Source organism: Etheostoma cragini, chromosome 3 (genome assembly GCF_013103735.1).
Source record: "Etheostoma cragini isolate CJK2018 chromosome 3, CSU_Ecrag_1.0, whole genome shotgun sequence".
NCBI lineage: Eukaryota > Metazoa > Chordata > Actinopteri > Perciformes > Percidae > Etheostoma > Etheostoma cragini.
This window is the reverse complement of record NC_048409.1, coordinates 14,004,979-14,024,599: the sequence shown is the minus strand read 5'-3', so window position 1 is coordinate 14,024,599 and position 19,621 is coordinate 14,004,979. Positions and strand designations below refer to the sequence as shown.

At 39.5% G+C, this 19,621-nt stretch overlaps 3 protein-coding genes, 2 long non-coding RNA genes and 1 other non-coding gene across 7 annotated transcripts; 3 read left to right on the top strand and 3 right to left on the bottom strand.

The window, feature by feature from the left end:
* The first annotated feature begins 1,360 nt into the window (after positions 1-1,360).
* On the top strand, positions 1,361-2,286 carry LOC117942210. The gene is made up of 3 exons (XR_004656095.1): positions 1,361-1,555; positions 1,936-2,010; positions 2,225-2,286. It is a non-coding gene; the product is annotated as an uncharacterized LOC117942210 (long non-coding RNA).
* Positions 2,287-2,314: 28 nt separating this feature from the next.
* LOC117942624 lies at positions 2,315-2,453 on the top strand. Its single transcript, XR_004656173.1, has one exon. It is a non-coding gene; the product is annotated as a small nucleolar RNA SNORA15 (small nucleolar RNA).
* Positions 2,454-2,632: 179 nt separating this feature from the next.
* LOC117942211 lies at positions 2,633-3,286 on the top strand. Its single transcript, XR_004656096.1, has 2 exons — positions 2,633-3,085; positions 3,171-3,286. It is a non-coding gene; the product is annotated as an uncharacterized LOC117942211 (long non-coding RNA).
* An 824-nt stretch (positions 3,287-4,110) lies between these two features.
* phkg1a (phosphorylase kinase, gamma 1a (muscle)) lies at positions 4,111-10,977 on the bottom strand. Its single transcript, XM_034867566.1, has 10 exons — positions 10,713-10,977; positions 9,907-10,051; positions 8,132-8,310; positions 7,839-7,893; positions 7,687-7,752; positions 7,441-7,604; positions 5,857-5,947; positions 5,421-5,574; positions 5,123-5,248; positions 4,111-4,463 (listed from the first exon to the last, which is right to left on the bottom strand). The coding sequence occupies exons 2-10, from the start codon at positions 9,987-9,989 to the stop codon at positions 4,197-4,199; spliced, it is 1,185 nt and encodes a 394-aa protein (XP_034723457.1). The 5' UTR covers positions 9,990-10,051; positions 10,713-10,977; the 3' UTR covers positions 4,111-4,196.
* Positions 10,978-11,410: 433 nt separating this feature from the next.
* On the bottom strand, positions 11,411-13,878 carry chchd2 (coiled-coil-helix-coiled-coil-helix domain containing 2). Of its 2 annotated transcripts, none has more exons than XM_034867727.1 (4): positions 13,626-13,878; positions 12,768-13,027; positions 11,978-12,172; positions 11,411-11,548 (listed from the first exon to the last, which is right to left on the bottom strand). In XM_034867727.1, the coding sequence occupies exons 1-4, from the start codon at positions 13,673-13,675 to the stop codon at positions 11,538-11,540; spliced, it is 516 nt and encodes a 171-aa protein (XP_034723618.1). In that variant the 5' UTR covers positions 13,676-13,878; the 3' UTR covers positions 11,411-11,537. The 2 variants fall into 2 exon arrangements, with proteins under 2 accessions (XP_034723618.1, XP_034723617.1); XM_034867726.1 differs by having other exon boundaries at positions 11,978-12,188; positions 12,769-13,027; positions 13,626-13,877.
* Positions 13,879-14,572: 694 nt separating this feature from the next.
* On the bottom strand, positions 14,573-18,230 carry im:7138535 (uncharacterized protein LOC797998 homolog). The gene is made up of 8 exons (XM_034867836.1): positions 18,049-18,230; positions 17,683-17,789; positions 16,488-16,613; positions 16,090-16,361; positions 15,915-15,995; positions 15,709-15,825; positions 15,184-15,330; positions 14,573-15,083 (listed from the first exon to the last, which is right to left on the bottom strand). Exons 1-8 carry the CDS (start codon positions 18,090-18,092, stop codon positions 14,919-14,921), a joined length of 1,059 nt encoding a protein of 352 aa, XP_034723727.1. The 5' UTR covers positions 18,093-18,230; the 3' UTR covers positions 14,573-14,918.
* Between the last annotated feature and the right edge of the window lie 1,391 nt (positions 18,231-19,621).

The following is a 19,621-nucleotide window of genomic DNA, read 5'->3' as shown; positions in this document are numbered from 1 at the left end:
AGACATTTCATCTTAGATACGGGGGTTAACAGCCTAATCAGTGTTTCTCGAATGGGTACTATAGCTACATCTAGGGTTACTGTGCAGTATTGCAGGATACATGGTATTTTTGAATGCAAAATTCCTAAAATAATTATAGCCTAATGAATGCGTTGTACCTCTTTATTGTTTTGTTTTTCTACCAAAAATATTTTGCGCCGTTCATAGGACGCTTGGATGAAAAGGTTTGGGACCCACAATTTATAAATAGGCTTCTTGACTTAAATTTTGCACACACTCAGAATTGAATATACAGCCAGGAAATTATTTTTTACGTTGTAGGCCTGTAGGTTTGTACAAAGTCCTAACTTTATACATCATAGTCTATCCAATTAGGATAATTCTTAGATTTCTTATAATTACAGCTTCCTCCAGCTGGTTTTACTTAACTGAAATTACACAACCAAGTGACAGTGAAGTAGGCCTAGTCAAACATGGGAGAAGTGCTCAAAAGCTAACTAGGAAATAAATTACATAATAATAAACAATAATAGCATTTGCAATCACTGTATTTGCATTTGGTTTAAAAATTGGCTAGGTTTCAACCAAGAACATAATTTTGTTTTTTATGAAATTAGTTGCAATAATGAAGTATTTCAATTAGTTGTAATATTGGGGAGATGGTTATACACAAACAAAGCAGGCCGGATCAACAACCTGGTAAAGCTAAGAAATCCGAAAAAATTGGAATTGTTGTCAAGTTTTTTTAGTAGCTCGTATAGACGCTTATCAACTAGCAGGAATATCAGATTCAGAAAAGGGTTTATTGCCACAATAAGTTACACTCATGTGGAATTTGCCTTAGTGAAAGGTACAGTACATACATAAACAGACATAGTAAACATTTATTTGAAATACAATAATAATAATAACAACAACAATGATATAATAAATACATAGACAAATATATGCATTCAAATTAACTGTTGCATAAGGGAGAAGAGGCTGAATGGGTTGAGTGCAGAGTATGCAAATAATCTATAATATGTGCATGGGCAGATGTATAGTCTAGGATGAAGGTCAATGCAAAGTGTTGTGACTAGGGGACACAGGTCCAAACAGTACTCTAGTTTTAATCAAGAAACATGTTGATGATAGATAATATTAACAAGGCCCCAGACCCCCACTGGCATAAACTCTTAATCCCACATTCTGGCCTGTATGCATACCCTCTGCGCATACTGCACATCCCTCAACAGTTTTGCACATCCTGCACTAATCCATATAGTCTCTTCAACAGTTACAGGTTACATTTTTTTTTGTGCAAGTACTAGCCAATCAGAAGGAGAAGAGGGCGGGTCTTGCCTTCGCCGTCCTGTTAAAAAGTCTGCTAACCGGAACCGATTGATAGCTAAATACCCCACATTGAAGGGAATTCAGTGGCTAGCAGCATACTCCACATAGAAGTCGGTGGCTATCAACGTATAAAATGTCGCTCTCAGGCGTACAGCTTTGCTGTAAAACGGAACCAGGGTTCAAGTGGAACAGTGCAAATTTAAGCTGCAACTCAGCACAGGTAATTTTAACTAACGTTGACTAGATTCAGACAGGATGCCTCTTTCTATTGTATGTGGACAGCATGAGGTAACGTTACACATGGTGGTGAGCTAACGTTAGCTAGCTAGAAGTTAACGTGCCTCGCACCTGAAAGACTGTAGTTCTTTAATCCGAAAGTAATCGAGTTTTTGCTTAAACACCACCACAAGACTCCCTTATTCGCATAGATTGGGATTTGTATGTTAAGAGAGTTAATAGTTAGGCTAAGTTGTGTTACGATAGGCTTAGGCCCACAATGTTAATAGGAAATTAAGAGAACTTACTTAGGCGTAAATAAACATGTATGATGTTGCTGAGGTTAACATGTTTGAGTACCTGTGTTTTGTGATCATGGCACAGACTACATTGGAAGATATGGGCTGACCTGACTCCTCATGGAGAAGCGCCCAGCCTGAAACCCACCATGTGGCAGAGGTGAGGCTACTGGAAGTTACAAATTCAACACTGGGAACGTTGGCCAATTCCTTGTCAAGTCTGCTTAATTAATCGAACATGTATTTTCAGAATGTGATTGACATAAATGTGCCCCTATGTCAGAAATGTATCACCTCAAATGAAAAACGAGCTCTTAAACCTCGACACGGAGAAATACAGCTCGCTGTTACTGATCTTGTGTGTTGTCCTACAGATGCCTAGTCTGAAGAGATGGAATTGTTGATCCTTACCTGGCCAAGAGTAGAAACACTGAAGTAACTCGTACTTCATAAGATATTTGAATGCATGGCCGAATTCTGTTTTACTCTTGAAATAGTAAATGCAGTCAGACACCATGCTACATTATTATTTTCACACTAACTCAATACGATTAGAATGCTAATGATGTGCCTTCTTAATCTTATGTCTGAGTGAATACAGAAACGAGGCTCTTAAATATGTGACCGTTTGAATGTCACGTTAGAATTTATTTTCTGTTATTGATTAGACATGCATTCCCTCATTTAGATATTTTACCAAAAGCATTGTTCAGCACATTTCACAATTTCTTGTTTGTGTAAAAAAACATGCTGTTATGTTCTCAAATTGTTTTTTTTTCCTGCAGTTGTCAATATCTAAGAAGTGCTGTAATCCATGGCTATCACACAGTGGCCCAAAGAAACATGGCTGCTACAACTGACTAACCTCATACCGTAGAGGTCTAAGGATGGTAGGTGTGCACACACTGTTATGCAGCATAATTAGTTTTCCTGGCACAGAGTCAGCACTGAGGCATGGCCGAATTCTGTTCCAGCTGCTCCGTACTGGATCCAGTCAGACACCATGCTAAAGCCACATCTCATTACTGCTAGATGACTGGGTGAGTGCTTCCTTCAGCCTCATCCAACTGTACAGGAATGAGTACAATGATAAACTTGGAAATTGTAGCCGCTGCTCTGCCAATATTCCTGCTGGTTATTATAAAAAAAATTAAACTGTTTGCTCAATTCTACAGAGCAAACGGTGGCTGCTTCTAAAGCAGGAACATGAGAATTGGTCAACTCCTTCAATCAGGGTAAAACAATTACAATGAAAAGCTAACTATTGATACATGTTGTGAAGTGTTCAACTCTAAATGCGTTTTTTCTTTTAACCCACAGCTCCACAAGGGAAACAGTGTCTTGTGCTAAAAGCTGGCACCATCTGCCCTTGAGTGATTTATACTTGAAATATGTACCTTACTCTAGTGTTGTAATAAAGTCTTTACTGTGTTAAATGGGTCTTGTGTATAAGCTTTTTACATTCAAGTTTGTGTACACACAAATACCATCCAGATTTATAAATTCAAAAGGGAAAAAAAGTTGTGACCTTTACAATAACAAGTCAATTTTTTCAAATGTAATGCACATTTTAATAAATCCATGGCATACATTTTAAAGTGCTACGATTCAACCTTCCCTTGACGCTGTTATCAGTACAGTTTGCATGATGATCAAAACAGCCAGACAAAACAATAAGACCATGCCATTCAAGTATGCAGGTTCAGGATTTTATATTCCAGTTGGTAAATTGTATCCATGTTTAGCTTTGGTTATCATTTCTGACCAAACACAGCTAGGTGAGAAAGGGGAAGGTATGCAAGAAATTGTCACAGGTCAGCCTGGAAACTCATACACATGTGTGCCTTGGTCTTCAAACTGAGCCAACCCGGCCACAAAAAATGTGATACTGCAGGTATCATTTATACAACCAGAAGTTCAATTTTATTAATGTGGTCATCCAAAATGGAAACCTTAATGTCTATCTCACACAGTAAAAGGTAAGGTAGAAACCATCTCTCTCTGATAATGAGGTGGCTGCTGGCTCAGATCGCTTTACATAGGCATTAAAGAATCAGTAACACTGACGTTTCTTCTCCAAATCTGTTATTCTAATCTACATTTAGGACAGAAAGCAAGTAAAGCGTACAGTAGTAGTCTTGCAGATGTTTTGTTTGCCATACTTGACCATTCTTGAGGTAAATCAAACTTCTGCATTTTAAAATTAATGAGCAAAACATGTTCTTCACATTAAAATGAACCTTGTGTGGTGGTAGTTTTCACCAGTTAAGTTCCTTTTATGTAACAGTACAAAAAGCCACGCTAAGAAGAAGAGTACCTTTGCTAGCAGATCTGCCCTGAGTGTTGTTACCAGATGTGGTGGACCGGCTCATCGGCCTCGGCAACCATCGACAGCAGGATGGCCTTGGGAGTGTTCTCGAAAAGTGCCGCTCTGTTCTGAGTTTGTCCCTTCTTGACCCAGTGGCCGTAGATCTTGAACGCGCACGCGTCAACGAGCTTGCGGATGGGCTTGACAGAGTACGGGTCGCTCTTGATCACCTCCTTGGTGACGGGCTTCGCACGGCGGTAGTTGCAGTAGATTCGCATTGTGGCGAGAACAGTCATGCAAATTACCTTAAGGAGAAAGTTTGGGAAAAGTTTACTGGTGTCTTGGAGTATTGCGGGTATTAGAAATGTGTGAAAAGTGTGCATGTCATCGTCATTATAATGTTTCGGTTCACTACCCCATAGTTCACCCACACAGGTGTACTTACTCTGTCTAATTAGACATCTTCTCAGGACGGTGTGTGTGTAAAGACTAATGTTGGATTAATGTCTTTATTACTTTCCCATTGGTTTTGTTGCCCCGTCTTTACCATTCTTAAGCACTAAGCGTTTTGGGGCTGATTTCCCACCTGCCAGGCAACCATTTGTTTTCATTCATTAAGCCTATAGTGCACAATGCAATGACATTTATTTGAAAATGTACCCACAAAGACTTAAAAAGCCTCTAAATGGCCAAACACTAAATACCTAATCAAGTGAATGCATACAGGAGAATATTGTTTATAAATGAACCAATAACTCGTAAAATATTCTTTGATGGTACTACAGTGCTTGATGGTGTGTTCAAAGAGGCAATATTTCAATGATCATCACTTCTGTTTGTAGTCAAGCAATATGAAATGGATCTATTCGACACATTGGAAAGTATAACATTAATCTAAAGATTTATGGTAAACTGTGTGTGTGACTGTGATTGAGATTTTGAGTGATAATCTTTTACGTCTCACCTTGAACCGCCTGTATGGGCTGAACTGTCGTACTTCATGGACCACATACTGTGAAAAGAACGAGTGGTTGAGGACGTCTGTAGCCGTGTATCGCTGCTTTGGGTCAACCACCAGCATCCGGGAGATCTGAGGGAAATGGCACAGAGAGTGTTTTTCATACCCCTGTTAAATTAAAAACCTACAGCAGATTCATATTTCAACAACGCTAATTGTAATAGGTGATATTAGTCAACTAATACATAGTGTCATTTGTTACATAATCCAATCAGGAAAGGTAGAGGTGGACAAAAGAGCGTACCAAATCTTTAACAGTGTCTGAGCGGTCTTCCCACTCTGGAGACGAGAAGTCGTAGCTCCCAGACAAGATCATACGCAGCATCAGCATCTGTTTCCTGTGCCAGAAGGGCGGAGAGCCTGCGAGCAGCGTGTACATGATCACCCCCGAACTCCAACTGCAGGTAGAAACCAAGAGAAAATCAATCTCACAAAGTGTGTCAACAGTGTGTACATCCATTATTCTGGTAATAACCTGGAAAATGTTTAAGCCAAGGTATTTATAAAATAACATGAGTTTCCATACTGGAGATAAGATTTGTTACAAATAAACTGCACAATAGTTTCAAATTGCTGCAGAATGTGTGCGTTGGCATTGTTAGTAGTCATTTGTTAATAGGTGTAGCTTATATGGTCTAACTTTCTAGTATGTTGCGTACTTTTTGTCTCTGCACACTCACATGTCCACAGCAGTAGTGTAACCTGCATGCCCTCCGTCCATGGAGCACTCAATGATCTCCGGTGCGAGGTAGCCAGGGGTCCCACACACCTCTGCATTACAAGACACCGCAAACTTGTGAGCTTTAAAACTCACATTTACAAAGCTCGTAAAACTTTATTCTGATGGGTATTGTTGGAAGTCCAAATCAGGTATACTATTACACCAGCAGACTACCCAAATGACTGGATGTTAGTTGCTCTATTGAAGACTAATGTAAGAAACAGGCTTATGTTGCATCCTCTTGACCACGCTGATAAAAAAATATATGTATCATATTTATGTAGCAGTCAACAAAACCAGAGATTACAGAGTGCTTTACAGGGAAAAACAACACTTGCAGCCAATTCCTATCCGAAAGAGCAATGCATTCAAAACTAGGGACTATCTTCATGAAAAGCTGTCTCTCAAGGGAAAAGCAAACTTTAAAGCCATAAAAGCCCGTCTGTTGGCTGTTCTGTAATTCTTGTCCAAGCAAAAGTAGCCAAGCTAACAATAAATCAAATAATGACTTAGCCCACTTAAATACAGTAACTTGAGTACTTAGTACTTACTTATAGTTATTTTTTTACATCTTCAAGCAGATTCTGTCTAACTAGAACATCAATATATTATATCTATACCTCCTCGGGTCTGTCAGAGGTTTCTGCCTGTTTAAAGGATGGTTTTCCTCGCCACTGTCGCACCAAATGCTTGCCCTTGAGGGGGAATTGTGGGGTTTTTGTAAATGAAAGAGGGTGCTAGACCCATTCTACTGTAAAGTGTCCTGAGATAACATTTGACATGATTTGACACTATAAATAAAATTGAATTGGATGACACCATTGCCTACATATGAGAACATTTATTGAAATCATTTACCTCATTATAAATTTAGACATTTGTTTTGATGGCAACTTTCACATTATGCGTCGCATGCATACAGTAAATGCCAGCAGACCCTGCTGAAGTTGATTTACAGTCTAGTGCAAGTTATCAAACGTGAATATGACATATTTACCAACTAATCAAAACTATATGCACAGTTCCATTGGAAATTTAGCTTGCCAGTTGCCACTGCTAATGATCGGATGAATCTTATTTGAAAGGTCAGTGTACTCCGAGGGTCTGGGACTACATTAAATAGATCTGAGTGTACTGTTGCATCTTAACCTTTGTAAGAGCAGCTAAGAGAGATGAGATGGGAGCATGTTGTGCAACCAGACCCAGATTCTCCGCCGACCGCCAGCAGCTGCTGTAACTGCACTGTAGTATTTATGTTGTAAACATAGACACTTTATAGGAGAAGGACACTTAAATAGCCTCAGCTGAATAAGCTGGGGTGGGAATTCCTGTTGTGTTCATGTCCGATATGGTTGCTTTGCTGATATTGATATTGTTGCCGATATCGTAGTGCAATATTGTTGCTGCTCTTAACATGTCAGTGTGAGCAAATTGGATCAGTTGGACTATCTAGACGTAAACGTGTCATTCTGAAATGACCTTAAATTCATTCAGATATTGTAACAATGTTTGTTGGCTGGTTCCCATGTAAGCTTTCACCAACCTTTGAGTTTCTGTTCTGGCTGGATTTGCACAGCGAAGCCAAAGTCGGTTAGTTTGATGTTCATCTCGTCGTCCAGAAGGATGTTCTCAGGCTTTAGGTCACGGTGGACGATGTTTTGGTTGTGGAGAAACTGGACGACCTCCAGCAGAGCACGCATGATTTTCCTAAAACCAACACACACCAGACTCTTAAAGACTTTTAAAGGATTGTGAGAATTCATAATAATCATGTAACACTCTCACTGACCTGGTTTCCTTCTCACTCAGAGTAACTTTCTCTGTGAGGTAGTCAAATAGTTCGCCCCGCTTCATTCTGCGAGAAAGAAAACATTTGAACAGCGGCTTGCTCAAATTTCTGTTTAAAAGTCAGCTGTGTTAAACTTGAGCTTTGACACTTACAGGTCAAAAACCAGGAAAAAGAAGGCTTTGGACTCGTAGCAGTCTTTGAGCTGTACTGGAGAGACATTTGAGGCACATTACATTTGTGACAAGATTGAAGACGAACAAAAACAGCAGGACTTAAATTCACTTGATAGGTGGATAATTAGAGAGCAAGGCCAACACTGACTACAAATGGGACAAAGGCTAGCCACGCTCTTTTGGCTTTCTGAGACTATTAATGTAGATCCATGTTTTAATAAATCTGCTGATGCACACACAGTTTGAATTTAAATCTGTCTGTATTTGCTTACTGATGTTCTCCTGTCCACAGACTTTCTTTAGGATGTCAATCTCCTTCACCGTCGCCTCTCGGATCTCCTCGATCTCCTGCGGGGTCGTCTTGTCCGAGGGGGTGATGTCGATGATCTTCACTGCGTACTCCTGAGACGTTCGTTTGTTGACGCAGCGACGCACCACGCTGCTCACTCCCCTGAGGAAGAGAAATCCCTTGTTATCCACAGCGTTGTCAGGTCACTTAATATTTCAGTGATTAGTGTTTGGACAGCTGGACTCAAAGAACAAAACACATTTGTGTGCTTTTGGGTCATGAACTTCAGCAACAAACTAAGTTTCTGTGATAAGGACGCTATGTTCTCAAAATACTCAGTGTTTTTTCCTGTTATCTATGAAACAATAGCCTAGCTTCATCTTGATCTACATTGTAACCTCTGCATAGTTATGTATATTTATAAAATCCATTTCAGGGGATCATTTAGAACGCACACCAAACTGCCTCTCTGTTCCCTGTTAGTGAAGCTGGCTGAGCCACGTGGAGAGGACCAGAGCAGCTGAACACATTGTCCAAAGTCAGTGACCTGCATGTAAGAAAGGGAACAGGAGTGAAAGTACGTAATCTAACACGATGTCCAATTCTGGGCACCGCTTGCAGCCCCCAACACTAAACCTTTGTCCAAAAAACGCTGAATTTAACGAATTCAGCCTCCTCAAACACTGTGTGCCTTATGTAACAGCACCACCATCGAACACATGGTGGGGAATGACAATGAGAAAGAAAGCTCTGGCACTGCTGACATTCCTCAGGGACTTCTAGGAAAGCCAACAGTGTTTCAACCCAACAACCATTACTAATAGGTTGAGTTTTTTAATATTGTATTGGGCTGTTAAACTAAAAAATGTGAATTTCTAGACCACAAATTTGGGAAATAGCCAATTTGTTTTTGGCTAGACTGCAGTGACCAGCCCTAGGACCTAGAAACTGTCGCTCTGTGATGAAGTACCACCATTGGTCGGAGTGAGTGTGATGACATCAGTGATGGTGTTTCCCATTGGTAACCATTGCCATTTCACAGGCTTTTACCTCTGTTATCGCCAGTCAATCAGCTGATTATTAATCATTTCTCTATAAACGGTGGTGGCGGTTATTGCTGCCACCCATTTCAACATTTTTAAAGCAAATGATGTAGCAGTACTGTCAGAGTAGGCTACATGCAGATGAACGGCACAGCACACCACTCTGTGTGTGTGTGTGTGTGTGTGTGTGTGTTAGTGTGTGTGTGTGTCACTCTCTCTTCAGACACAAATGAAGGTGTGGAACAAGTAGGCCTATGTAATTTAGGAAAACAAATCACAAAGTAACTCAAGGCTATTTCTAAATAAATAAAGTGGATGCATCACGGTTGCAGAACAGGCAGCAGATGAAGAACCCAAATACAGACGAAGGCCTGGTGAAGTTAAATAATGTAATAACAGGATAATAATATGCAGGTTTGGATATTTCATCCTGTAAAAATTGGGGGAATTGAAACTGAATATCAAAAAGGTTGGCAAGCAGGGGATGCATATTTAAAGATAAACCACTCAACCAAAAAGTAATGTTTGGGCCTAAACATTATGAACAAAGGAGAAATTATCTTCTCAGAAAACTATAACACACTTATTTCCCAAATTATTGCTTTAGTATGAAGCAACATAATATATTTGGATTTTCCTCAAAGGTTAAAAATTGACTGGTTGTGACCAATTCAAAGAAAACGTGACCGTGACCCCTTGTAGGCTAATTTAATACCTTCCTAGAATCTCCTTGGTTTCGTACTTGGCGTAGAACTCCTGGGCCCCCACACAGTCAGGGTTCTCCTCCTCTTTGGTCATGATGGCTGGGACTCTGGTTCACCACCAAGGCCGCACAACTGCTCTCCTCCCACAACAGGTCGCTGACAGAAACGGTTTGCACTTTCAATAACACAACACAGCTTTAGGTTTTACAATCTTATCAGAAATCTAATTAAATTACTTATTAGGCAGCAGGAGGAGCCTATTAGGTCAATTCATTATAATTGCTGATAGAAGCAGCGCTTCAGTGTTGTAGCAGGTCACAGTGAAGCATTTAACTACTGACCTGAAATAGATAGTGAATTTTCTACAAGTAATGAATCACTTATTATGCAAAAACCCAATATATTTGTTGGTTGCAGCGTCTCAAACCGGTGGACTTGCTGCTCTTCTCAAATTTATATTAGAGTAACTTTGAACAAATAGGCTTATAGTAGACTAGAGTATATATACTCTACTACTCCAATTATTATTATAATAAGATTCTTTTACTTTGTGCACGCCTTTATCAGCACCACTTCCGTAGGTTTCTGTAGTATTACACTAAGCTGTCTCAGTCATGTTGATTGTACCGGATCTTATGAGCGAACAGGTTTTGTTTTGGATCCGACATATCATGATATATCTGATACAAAACACGGGGTGCACATTTCGCAAAATGCTAATGTGAACTAGATCTCCTCTTATCCCCTGTCAATATATGACCTTTAGCTGACTCTAATAAAGTAATAGGCTACATAATGAAATCATTTGCGCACTCACCGTGTCCGGTACCGGTCAATCCCTGAGAGAAAGGCTGTCCATCAGTATCCCTCGGTGTTCACAAGGTGCCAGAGGACGGACTGGAGGCTCCGGTCAAACCCCGGGGCTCACGCGGCTCTGAGAGGCCGCTGTCATAGCTAAGGGTAAGCTTTAATGTCAGATGCCAAAAATAAATTGTTGCTTCCACAACAGCAGCAGCACACTGAACACAGCCATGAAATAACACCCGGCAGCTCCTGCCCTAGCTATGAGAGAGCGAGAGAGAGAGAGAGAGAGAGAGAGAGTATCAACAGTACTCCACGTAACATTTAGCTCGTGCATTTGCTGAGGATGGAGTGGCATGACAGGTGCTGGACCCCTGTGGTAAATATTTCAAGAAGCTGAATGTAAAAACATAATTTCTTTTTCTTTTTCTAAAGTCCAGTGAAAGAATGAACGGGCAGTGAAATAAATCATCCTATCACACATTGTTTTTAAGATTCAAGTGCTTTATTACTTTGAAACATCCATAACTGGTGGTTTTACAAGTTACCATGAGCTACAAATAATGTTCATTTATTTAAATTAAAAGCACTAACGCTAATGAAAAACACTGACAACTGAAATCATCATGCAGCAAAATATATAAACATTATTTACTATTATTACAAACTCTGCAGCAACACTTTCCTGAGAATGAACACAATGACGCTGTCTGATGATAATCAACTGTCAATATAAAGCATGTTTATTGATCCCTGGTGAAGTTAACACCCTCTTAGTATTCATTCGGCATGGTTGTTTAATTCAGTTTGTGTGCTCTTCATTCTCCAGGTTTTTGTCATCTCATAACATACCTGTGGAAAAAGGAAAAGTTAAATTGGACACATTTTCATTCTCCCCATCATTGATATTAATTTAGTCAGCAAATTTAAAAATCCTACAGTAAAGAAAAGAAAATCTGGTTATGTAAAGCATTCTGAAAGCTTTGAAAGCTACGCCTCCCTATGGCCATATGATGTACTGCAACACCACAGATCCATGGCTGTGCCATCACGTGGCTATGACGTCTGTATGACTGAGTAATTACATAAAGCCTCCTTATTCGGCAGTGTTAAATCAAGTATAACTACCACAGCAAGCAAGACTGCAGAGACAATGTTTACATCTGTTATGACATTAGAGTGTGAGCCTTTCAAAACAAAACACAAAAAATGATAATGCTACAAATACATTAGCAGTCCAAGACTGCACTGTTTGAAAGTGCCACTTACTCACTCACTCACCATTAGAGGACTTGCACTGTTTCAGCACCTCACTGAAGCCCTCACAGAGTTTATAGTCACTCTGGTTTTGGGCACACTCGATGAACTGTTTAAGCTCATAGGAGCAGGCCTGCTGCTGCTGCTGCTGCTGAGGCGCCTCCTGCTGGTACATGGACTGTGGCTGCTGCTGGTACATGGGCTGAGCCTGGTACGGCTGAGCCTGGTACGGCTCCTGAAAGACAAGAGACAGATGATGGGATCCATCTTCTTTTCGCACGGTACTTTGAGAAGTTCTTTATGTTTTGTTGGTTTCAAATTGTAACACAATGTCAACAGTACCCGAAAATTGTGATACATTTACTCTTAAAATGTTTAAACACCTAACATGGCAAAATATCACACAGTGTCAAATTGTTTGAAGACGTCTCACATGCCAAGATATATGACATATACTGTAGCTATGCTTAACATCTCTCCTTTGAGATTTTTTTTAATCAAAAACACAGGCAAGAATAAGTGCAAAGTGGAATCAATCAGCACACAAATACATTAACTAATGTGGATAGACCCATGTAAATGCAACAGTATGATTATGTACATGGTTCACTTATAAGACGTTGACCGAGATGAGTTGGTAGCCTACGAGCTTACATCGTATGAGTGAGGTTTGTTGTTTCAACACTACTTTGTCTCATCCACCAACTCCCAAACACACCTGTTTTTTTGGCACTGCTACCTACCACGTGTCAGACACCCTAGGCTGCCCTGAGGCTATTCTAGACTTATGACCGGCTCAACAAAAGTTTATTTACCTGGTACGTGACGTCAGGCTTGGCAGGCTCTGAGTGTCCACCACCAAAGCCTCCAGTCATGGCATGGCCGATTGTGTGTCCTACAGCAGAGCCCACTGCCACTCCTGCGGCTGTAGTCGCCATCTGGGCAAACATACCTGGCTGCCTGGGTGCTGCAGCTGGAGCACCCACAGCAGATGGAGGAGCATGCATTGGAGCCGGGGCATAGGAAGGAGGAGGTGCAGCCCTGGCCATAGGTGGTGGTGATGGTGGAGCCCGGCTGTGGAGAGTGAAGTAATTTAAAAGAACAATCCCAACACAATCAACTACTGACACGACCTGTCTTTCCAAATTAGTTTTGAATTAACTGTCAATGCTAAGTTTCAAAAAGGCCAAAAAAAAAAGCTCTTAAGTAAAGCAAACCGTACACTTAGGACAAAGTCACATATTTAGTTATAAAACCACAATTTACGTCCTTAGACAATCTGGGCAAAGGTTAGACAATGGGAAACCTATGAGGTTAATATGACCTACAGTACATATATGAAGAGAACATGATAATGCAAAAAGCTGCAGGTTAAAGGGAAACTGATCCTAGCTGTCTGTAGTTTCAGGTAATCCACACGTTTTTAAAATGTTTAATTTTGACGTTGTGATGCCATAAAGCAGATTATACACTGTGACCTGCATTACTTTCATTAATGACTTGAGCCAACACCAGTTTCCTAGTACAAAAGGAAAACATTTAGATTAACAAAAGAATCATATAATTTAGTTCGTGCTGCTAAGCTTAGTGAATGGCCCTGACTAGCACTAGCACGTTAGCTAAACTTGCTTGTTTTAACAACTTCTATCAAATGTTGGATATCAAATGTTACCTGGCTGGAGGGGCCATCCTGGAGGTCCGGCTTCTGCTTCCTCTCGGCATTTTTAAATGTTCAGTATGTGTGTAAATTTGCTCACTGATAAAAACAGAAGCGACACCTTGGCGAAATGTCGACCTTTGGTAAATCGTCTCTGCCTTTAGTAACGATGGTCCGGAACTTTCTATGTGTTACATCATATGTCTCTCGGGTGATTTCCGGTATGATGGAAAGAACAGGAATGCTTTCATCAGTTACATGTAAGTATATTTTATGTAACTTATTGATTGGACTTCCTTAATTTTGTTTAGCCTAAACATTTTTTTTTTAATTTTAATCGTTTGAATTAGTATGTGAACATTTATACTTCCAATGTTCATAAAAATAACGGCAAAGTATTTTTAACTGGTTTAACCCCAAAGGTTCCCCATGCGTTGTACACATAAACTGTAAATCTTAATAAATCTATGGTTGTAACCTATTTTAGTCAGTCTCATGGATACACCTATAATATGAACAATAGTGACAAGAACAGCCTCTTTCGTTTTGTTTAACAGTTATGGCATATATTTAAGAAAGGTGAACTTTAAGCAGCTTTATAGAGTAAATTCTATTTTAAAAATAATTTTTAATTCTACCTCTACCTATAAGCTATAATTATATTTCTAGATTCTTATATATGTAAATTATAGAGTATTACATGTGTAATAAATATATATATAAAAAAACTTACATTGTGCTGGGTGAATCAGTCACTTGTCATTTAGGGGTTGCCTTGTTTTAGACCTTTTGATTACTGCAACCGTTTTTCAGCATTTCCAATAACATGCAGTAAAACCAAATAGCAATTTAGTCTACATCAGTGTTGTTTTCTCACTAGAAATTAGAGCTACATTAACTGGTAATTGCTCGGCTATCGTAAGCATAAAACCATTACCAACATTGCACAAAATTACAACACATTTGTGTTTAATAGGTTTATTCTTTAGTAAACAAATGCGCAAATAAATGTGCAAACCCAACACATAAAAAAATCGAATCATTTTTAATCATTATGTTTCTCAACAAACATATTACAAAAATATCTGGTCATATACCAGCACATTATAGCAATGAAAAGCTAAATTATTTTAGAAAAGAAAACAGCCATGTATGTACATGTACGAACAAATTATATCTAAGAATTATGCAAACCTTTCCAACTATAAAATGATATCATATGTAGCGTTCCACAGCCATATTGCATTTCATAATTAAGATTTAAATAAAAAAAGATTTTTTCAAATTAAGCAGTAAGAGAATGACACATTACTCTTTTTTCCCTTTCTTTTTTTTATCTGAAAATCTACGTTGATGGCAACCACCTCCTCGTCCTGATCCGTGTCCTTTCGCTCTTTGGTTTTTCCACACTGGCATAGGTGGTTCAATTTCTCCTGGTCGTCCTCCTCTGTCTGGCACGCTGCCCATCAACATCTAGTGAGACCAAAGAAGAATTTGAGGCCATCTGTATTCTGAAGGAGAAATGTCTCCATTCAGAATCACAGGCATGGTTTATGACAGTTTACGGTTGTACCTTGTAGACAGGGGTGCTTTTTCCAGCCACGATTGGCTCAATGAAGGACTGATCCTCTCTGATGGCGATCAGAAGAGACGGGGTGACTCGGCAGGAGCCGATGAGGGATGAAAGAGGAGGCACTGTGGCCAGCGCTTCACTGCGCTCCTGTAAATAAAGGACTTTTTATTACTTTATTGAAGTAGTCAATTGACAGAAATGCAGTACATTTTAATAATGTATTCATCTTTCAAGTTATTTTTAGCCCCACTGGTGGCATGGCTCTATGTAAGGCAAGGTCTGTCCACCACTTCTATATAAAACTAAATTAAGACTATCGTACATATTACTATGAAATTTCATTCATCAGGAAATTGAGCGATGTGTTAAGTGTGTGTAGATTAGAAGTGTAGCGTGCTGCATAGCTGTGCATCCACACACATCATGAGGGCAGAAGACCAACCAACAACCAAATGATCCACATTTTAGTATGGCTATTCTTAAAGTGAGTAAGTTCTAACAAGTGCAGTGATTTACCATGCCTACCTTTTGTTTTTCTCCCCATGCAAATGACTCAAGTGTAACCTGAAAACGTTTAATCATCATTTGTCGCCGACATTGATAATCTGCTGACAGAACTTGATTGATCTTTTTAACTTGTACCTGTGAAAAAGAAAGAAAATAAGGTTGAAATGCTAACGTTAGAGTTCAATATGATGTGTAATAAACTGATAACAGCCCTGGCAACATACCCACTGCTCTAAGCTGAGGCTGGTGTTAAGAAGCGGATTTGTCATCTCTCCACGTGGTAGACGAGTAAGCCTTGACTCAACCTGCATTTAAATAATATTAAAAAATAGCTTTCAGTGCTTCTCTGTTTGTAGGCATGACTTTTACACATCTCAGTTTCTCTTATATGAGACTTACCTCACGCAACACATCTGTAATTTTAGAGGAGGAATCTATGTCGAGGGCGTGCATCAGTAATATCCATTCTGCCTGCATCTCCGCCTTCCTTCTGTCTTTGTCATCTTCATCATCATCATCATCATCATCATCATCTGGATACTCCTGACAAAACTCAGTGACTTCCTCAACTCGCTTCTCTTTTTCAGAATCCTCTCCTGTGGTCTCCTCCTCAGGATGCAATTCCTTCTGCTTCAGTATTAGAGCTGCTTGTAATTCTGATACAAGGTACTCTAAAGAAATGAACAATCATTTTAAGATGATACACCAACTATTTAAAAAGTTGGACAGGAAATTTATCGGTTATTACCCTAAACACACAACTCAACAAAAGAACCCAGAATCCTGTTATTTCTCACCGGTGACTTTGTTCAGGATGGACGGCCCCAGCAGCTCTGAGGTCAGCACTGTGAGGGGAGACAACATGTTTGACAGTAAAGTCCTCAACTCTCCCACCAGCAAGACGTCACCTGTCATGGTTGAGTCTGAAAAAAGGGAAGACAAGGCAATTTTATTTATACAGCACATTCCAGCAAGTGTCTTTGTATATAAAGCATGCAGCAACAAGTAACAAGTACAGTTATGTCCTAAACAAAATACTGTACAGCATAGCACAGTATAAAATAGAAAACAGCATTCTGCACTTTCATTCATGCATTGTACTACCATTAGTAATTTACACTTTATTTGCCTAAAATGTATACCCTGTGTATTTTTTCTATTAGAGGTAGATTGATAGATCAGCTGATGTTAGCTTATTGCAGATGCATTAGTGTCGATGTAAAGTACACATTGGCCAAAAAGTTTAAAGATTTTTAAGATTTAAAAAAGTATGTTATAGACTTTGTCCACGAGAACACATTGACTTTACTTTATTTTAGTGTTTACCAACTCTAACCCCCCCCCCATTATATGCTGGTAACGATTAAGAGATCTTTTTTATTTTACTATGAATTTGTGCATAGTTTGTATATTTATGTCTATTTAGCTATTTATACTGAGCATCTTTGGCACAGAAACTTCCTTCAGGATTATCAAAAGAATACATTATTCTACCTTAACAATGACAAAAATAATAATAGAAAAACCACAATGAACTACTACTACAAACGTGCTCAGTTTGTTTCTTAATGTTAGAAGTTACAATAGATCTCAGGTCATCGTCAGGTGGTTTATTACAACAAAACTAACCAGATCTGGATATTATTTTACTAATGCACAGGTAAAAAAATCACCACCGGTTGACTTAAAAAGGTGTTTACGAAATGGCAACATTTTTGGGGTCCATGTGGCTTGAAAGGTGCCAGACTAAGCAGACCAATATTTCTTCTTAGGTACAAGGATACATATCTGTTTTATATTTGTAATGTTGATAGGTTGTTTTGATTCTCTCCCCTAAGCTTAGACCACTACTTAATGTATGCTTATATGCAATGTTGCTGTGTAAATTCCAAAAAAATGAAATAAAATCTAATTGAGAAATAAAAAGGGGTTTACGTCATCCAACACCACAGAGGACACGCTGCACCACAGACAGGGGTTAATGATAAAAACCTTGTAGCTCTGGACAGAGACTCCTCAGCTGTGCAGTCAGCCAAGTGAGCAGCGGACAGGGAAGTTCGTCACATTTACACCGCGTGAGGCAGCAGCCGCCCGGGTACCTGAGCAGGAAGTAACGACGACAGGTGAAATTACCGGCTGCAGGTTGGAAAGTATACCCTAATGTACTGGAAAGACCAAAGTGCTGATACTAGATGACACATTAAACGCACCGAGAATTAAGTGCTTATATAACAGCTAACTTGTTTCATACTATACCAAACATTAAAATTGGCTTCACACGGGTTATCTGTATATGGCTGTAACAACAAATCAGAGTAACGTACGCAGTAAACATGGAAGCAGTTCAACGTTACTCACCCTAATGCTTTGATGGCTGAAACTGTCCCTAAGCTCCTGTCCATTGTCACTACAATGGTAAACAGCTAATATAAATGTGTGACAGCAACGTTAAGACAGTTGTCCAACTCATGAAAGTTCAAGCGTTGTTGTTCATACATTGTGCTTCCTCTTTTTACAGTGTTTAGTGGAAGGTGAGGGTCACATACCGCCACCTGCTGGTCGGCGTGGGTAGTGCTTCTTTAATAATTCAATACACTAATAATTCACGCAGAAGTGAGCAATAAAATGAACACTAGAAGAAAGTAAAGTAAAACATTTAATTTACATAATAGTAAAGTGACAACAAAACAGAAGCTGTAGAAAAAAGTATATACGAATGTAAAGGAATGGGCTTTATAGAAATATAAACAAAAAATGTAAAGAAAAATAATTAAAAGACATTAGAAACAACAAACAGAAAAAAATTATTTGACTCTTGAAACGTCCTCTCGTTATTTAAAGAAAAATAAAACTCTCCTGGAAGGGAACTAAGTGATGTGTTTGACATGTTTGTCCACTAGGAGCCACTAGAGGGCCTGTGATAGGCTGGAGTTATGTTCAATAATCATAAAATATCATCCACATTAGAGTTACAACCTTTCTGTAACAGAACTATGGAACGTAAAACTAAGTAGGCTAAATATACTCAAGTACGCAACAAAGTGCAATTTTTCTGGTATTTCTACTACTACTATGTGGATGAATTTACATCAGCTTCCATCCTCTGGCCATTGATGGACTCAATCATTTGGGGTCCTTATTTAGTGGAGGTGATCTTTCTTGACTAATATCATAATATGTAGAGTCACTCACCATGTTTTTCTTCTTCTACATTATGCCTTCATCTTCTTCCCAACCAGTATCTGGACTATGTTTGTGCCCTTTCCTTTCACATTACCAATCACAGGTGTTGCTGCTGCAGAAGAAGCTCCTACAGCAGAAAAAAACTTGGACTTAAATGATACCATCACTGTTAGAGCAAAGTAGAAGAGTCCTCTGGGGTCTGACTCAGTAGAACAAGTTAACATTGTTACGGCAAGAAGTGGTGGAAGCAGTTGTTATTAAACATTTGTGATTGCCTAATAAAACGGCCCCTATACCTCTGACACATGACTGTATGCACACACGCTCAGACAGACAAACCCATGAGCTTCATTAGCTTTGTATGAATGTGTTGTCTCCTTTCCTCTGTGAGCACTGCTTGACCACATGTGTCACATTTATGGCAACAGGCCCCATCCATCAGTAGCCTGTAAACTGAACAGGAACAAAGAAGACAGTGGTGTACGTCAAGCCTCCTATGTTTGCTCGGCCCCTACTGCCATATGTACAGAAGCTGTGCCGCCTCTCCATAACAAAAGCCTTGCCATGCGTCAGGATGCTGCGTCTTTTATTCCCCTGACACTGCCCCCTGTTCCATCAAACCTTGCAGGGGCTGACCTTTGAACTCTGGAAAGCAGGCAGACAAAGCAAGCAGGCATTCCCTTTATGATGGACTTGTTAAGCCCTTATTGGGTGGATGGATTACCGAATCAGTGATCCCCTCACTGCC

Excerpts from the sequence above, each read along its gene's own strand:
- chchd2 (XM_034867726.1), bottom strand. The coding sequence starts at position 13,675 with ATGCCGAGAGGAAGCAGAAGCCGGACCTCCAGGATGGCCCCTCCAGCC. Across the intron at positions 13,028-13,625 it reads AGGATGGCCCCTCCAGCCAG|CCGGGCTCCACCATCACCAC; the intron begins GTAACATTTGAT and ends CACTCTCCACAG. Across the intron at positions 12,189-12,768 it reads AGCCTGACGTCACGTACCAG|GAGCCGTACCAGGCTCAGCC; the intron begins GTAAATAAACTT and ends CTTGTCTTTCAG.
- phkg1a (XM_034867566.1), bottom strand. The coding sequence starts at position 9,989 with ATGACCAAAGAGGAGGAGAACCCTGACTGTGTGGGGGCCCAGGAGTTC. Across the intron at positions 7,753-7,838 it reads TTTTTCCTGGTTTTTGACCT|AATGAAGCGGGGCGAACTAT; the intron begins GTAAGTGTCAAA and ends TCTTTCTCGCAG. Across the intron at positions 7,605-7,686 it reads CTGAGTGAGAAGGAAACCAG|GAAAATCATGCGTGCTCTGC; the intron begins GTCAGTGAGAGT and ends TGTTGGTTTTAG.
- im:7138535 (XM_034867836.1), bottom strand. The coding sequence starts at position 18,092 with ATGGACAGGAGCTTAGGGACAGTTTCAGCCATCAAAGCATTAGG. Across the intron at positions 16,362-16,487 it reads CATCCTGAACAAAGTCACCG|AGTACCTTGTATCAGAATTA; the intron begins GTGAGAAATAAC and ends TCATTTCTTTAG. Across the intron at positions 15,331-15,708 it reads CATGGGGAGAAAAACAAAAG|GAGCGCAGTGAAGCGCTGGC; the intron begins GTAGGCATGGTA and ends CTTTATTTACAG.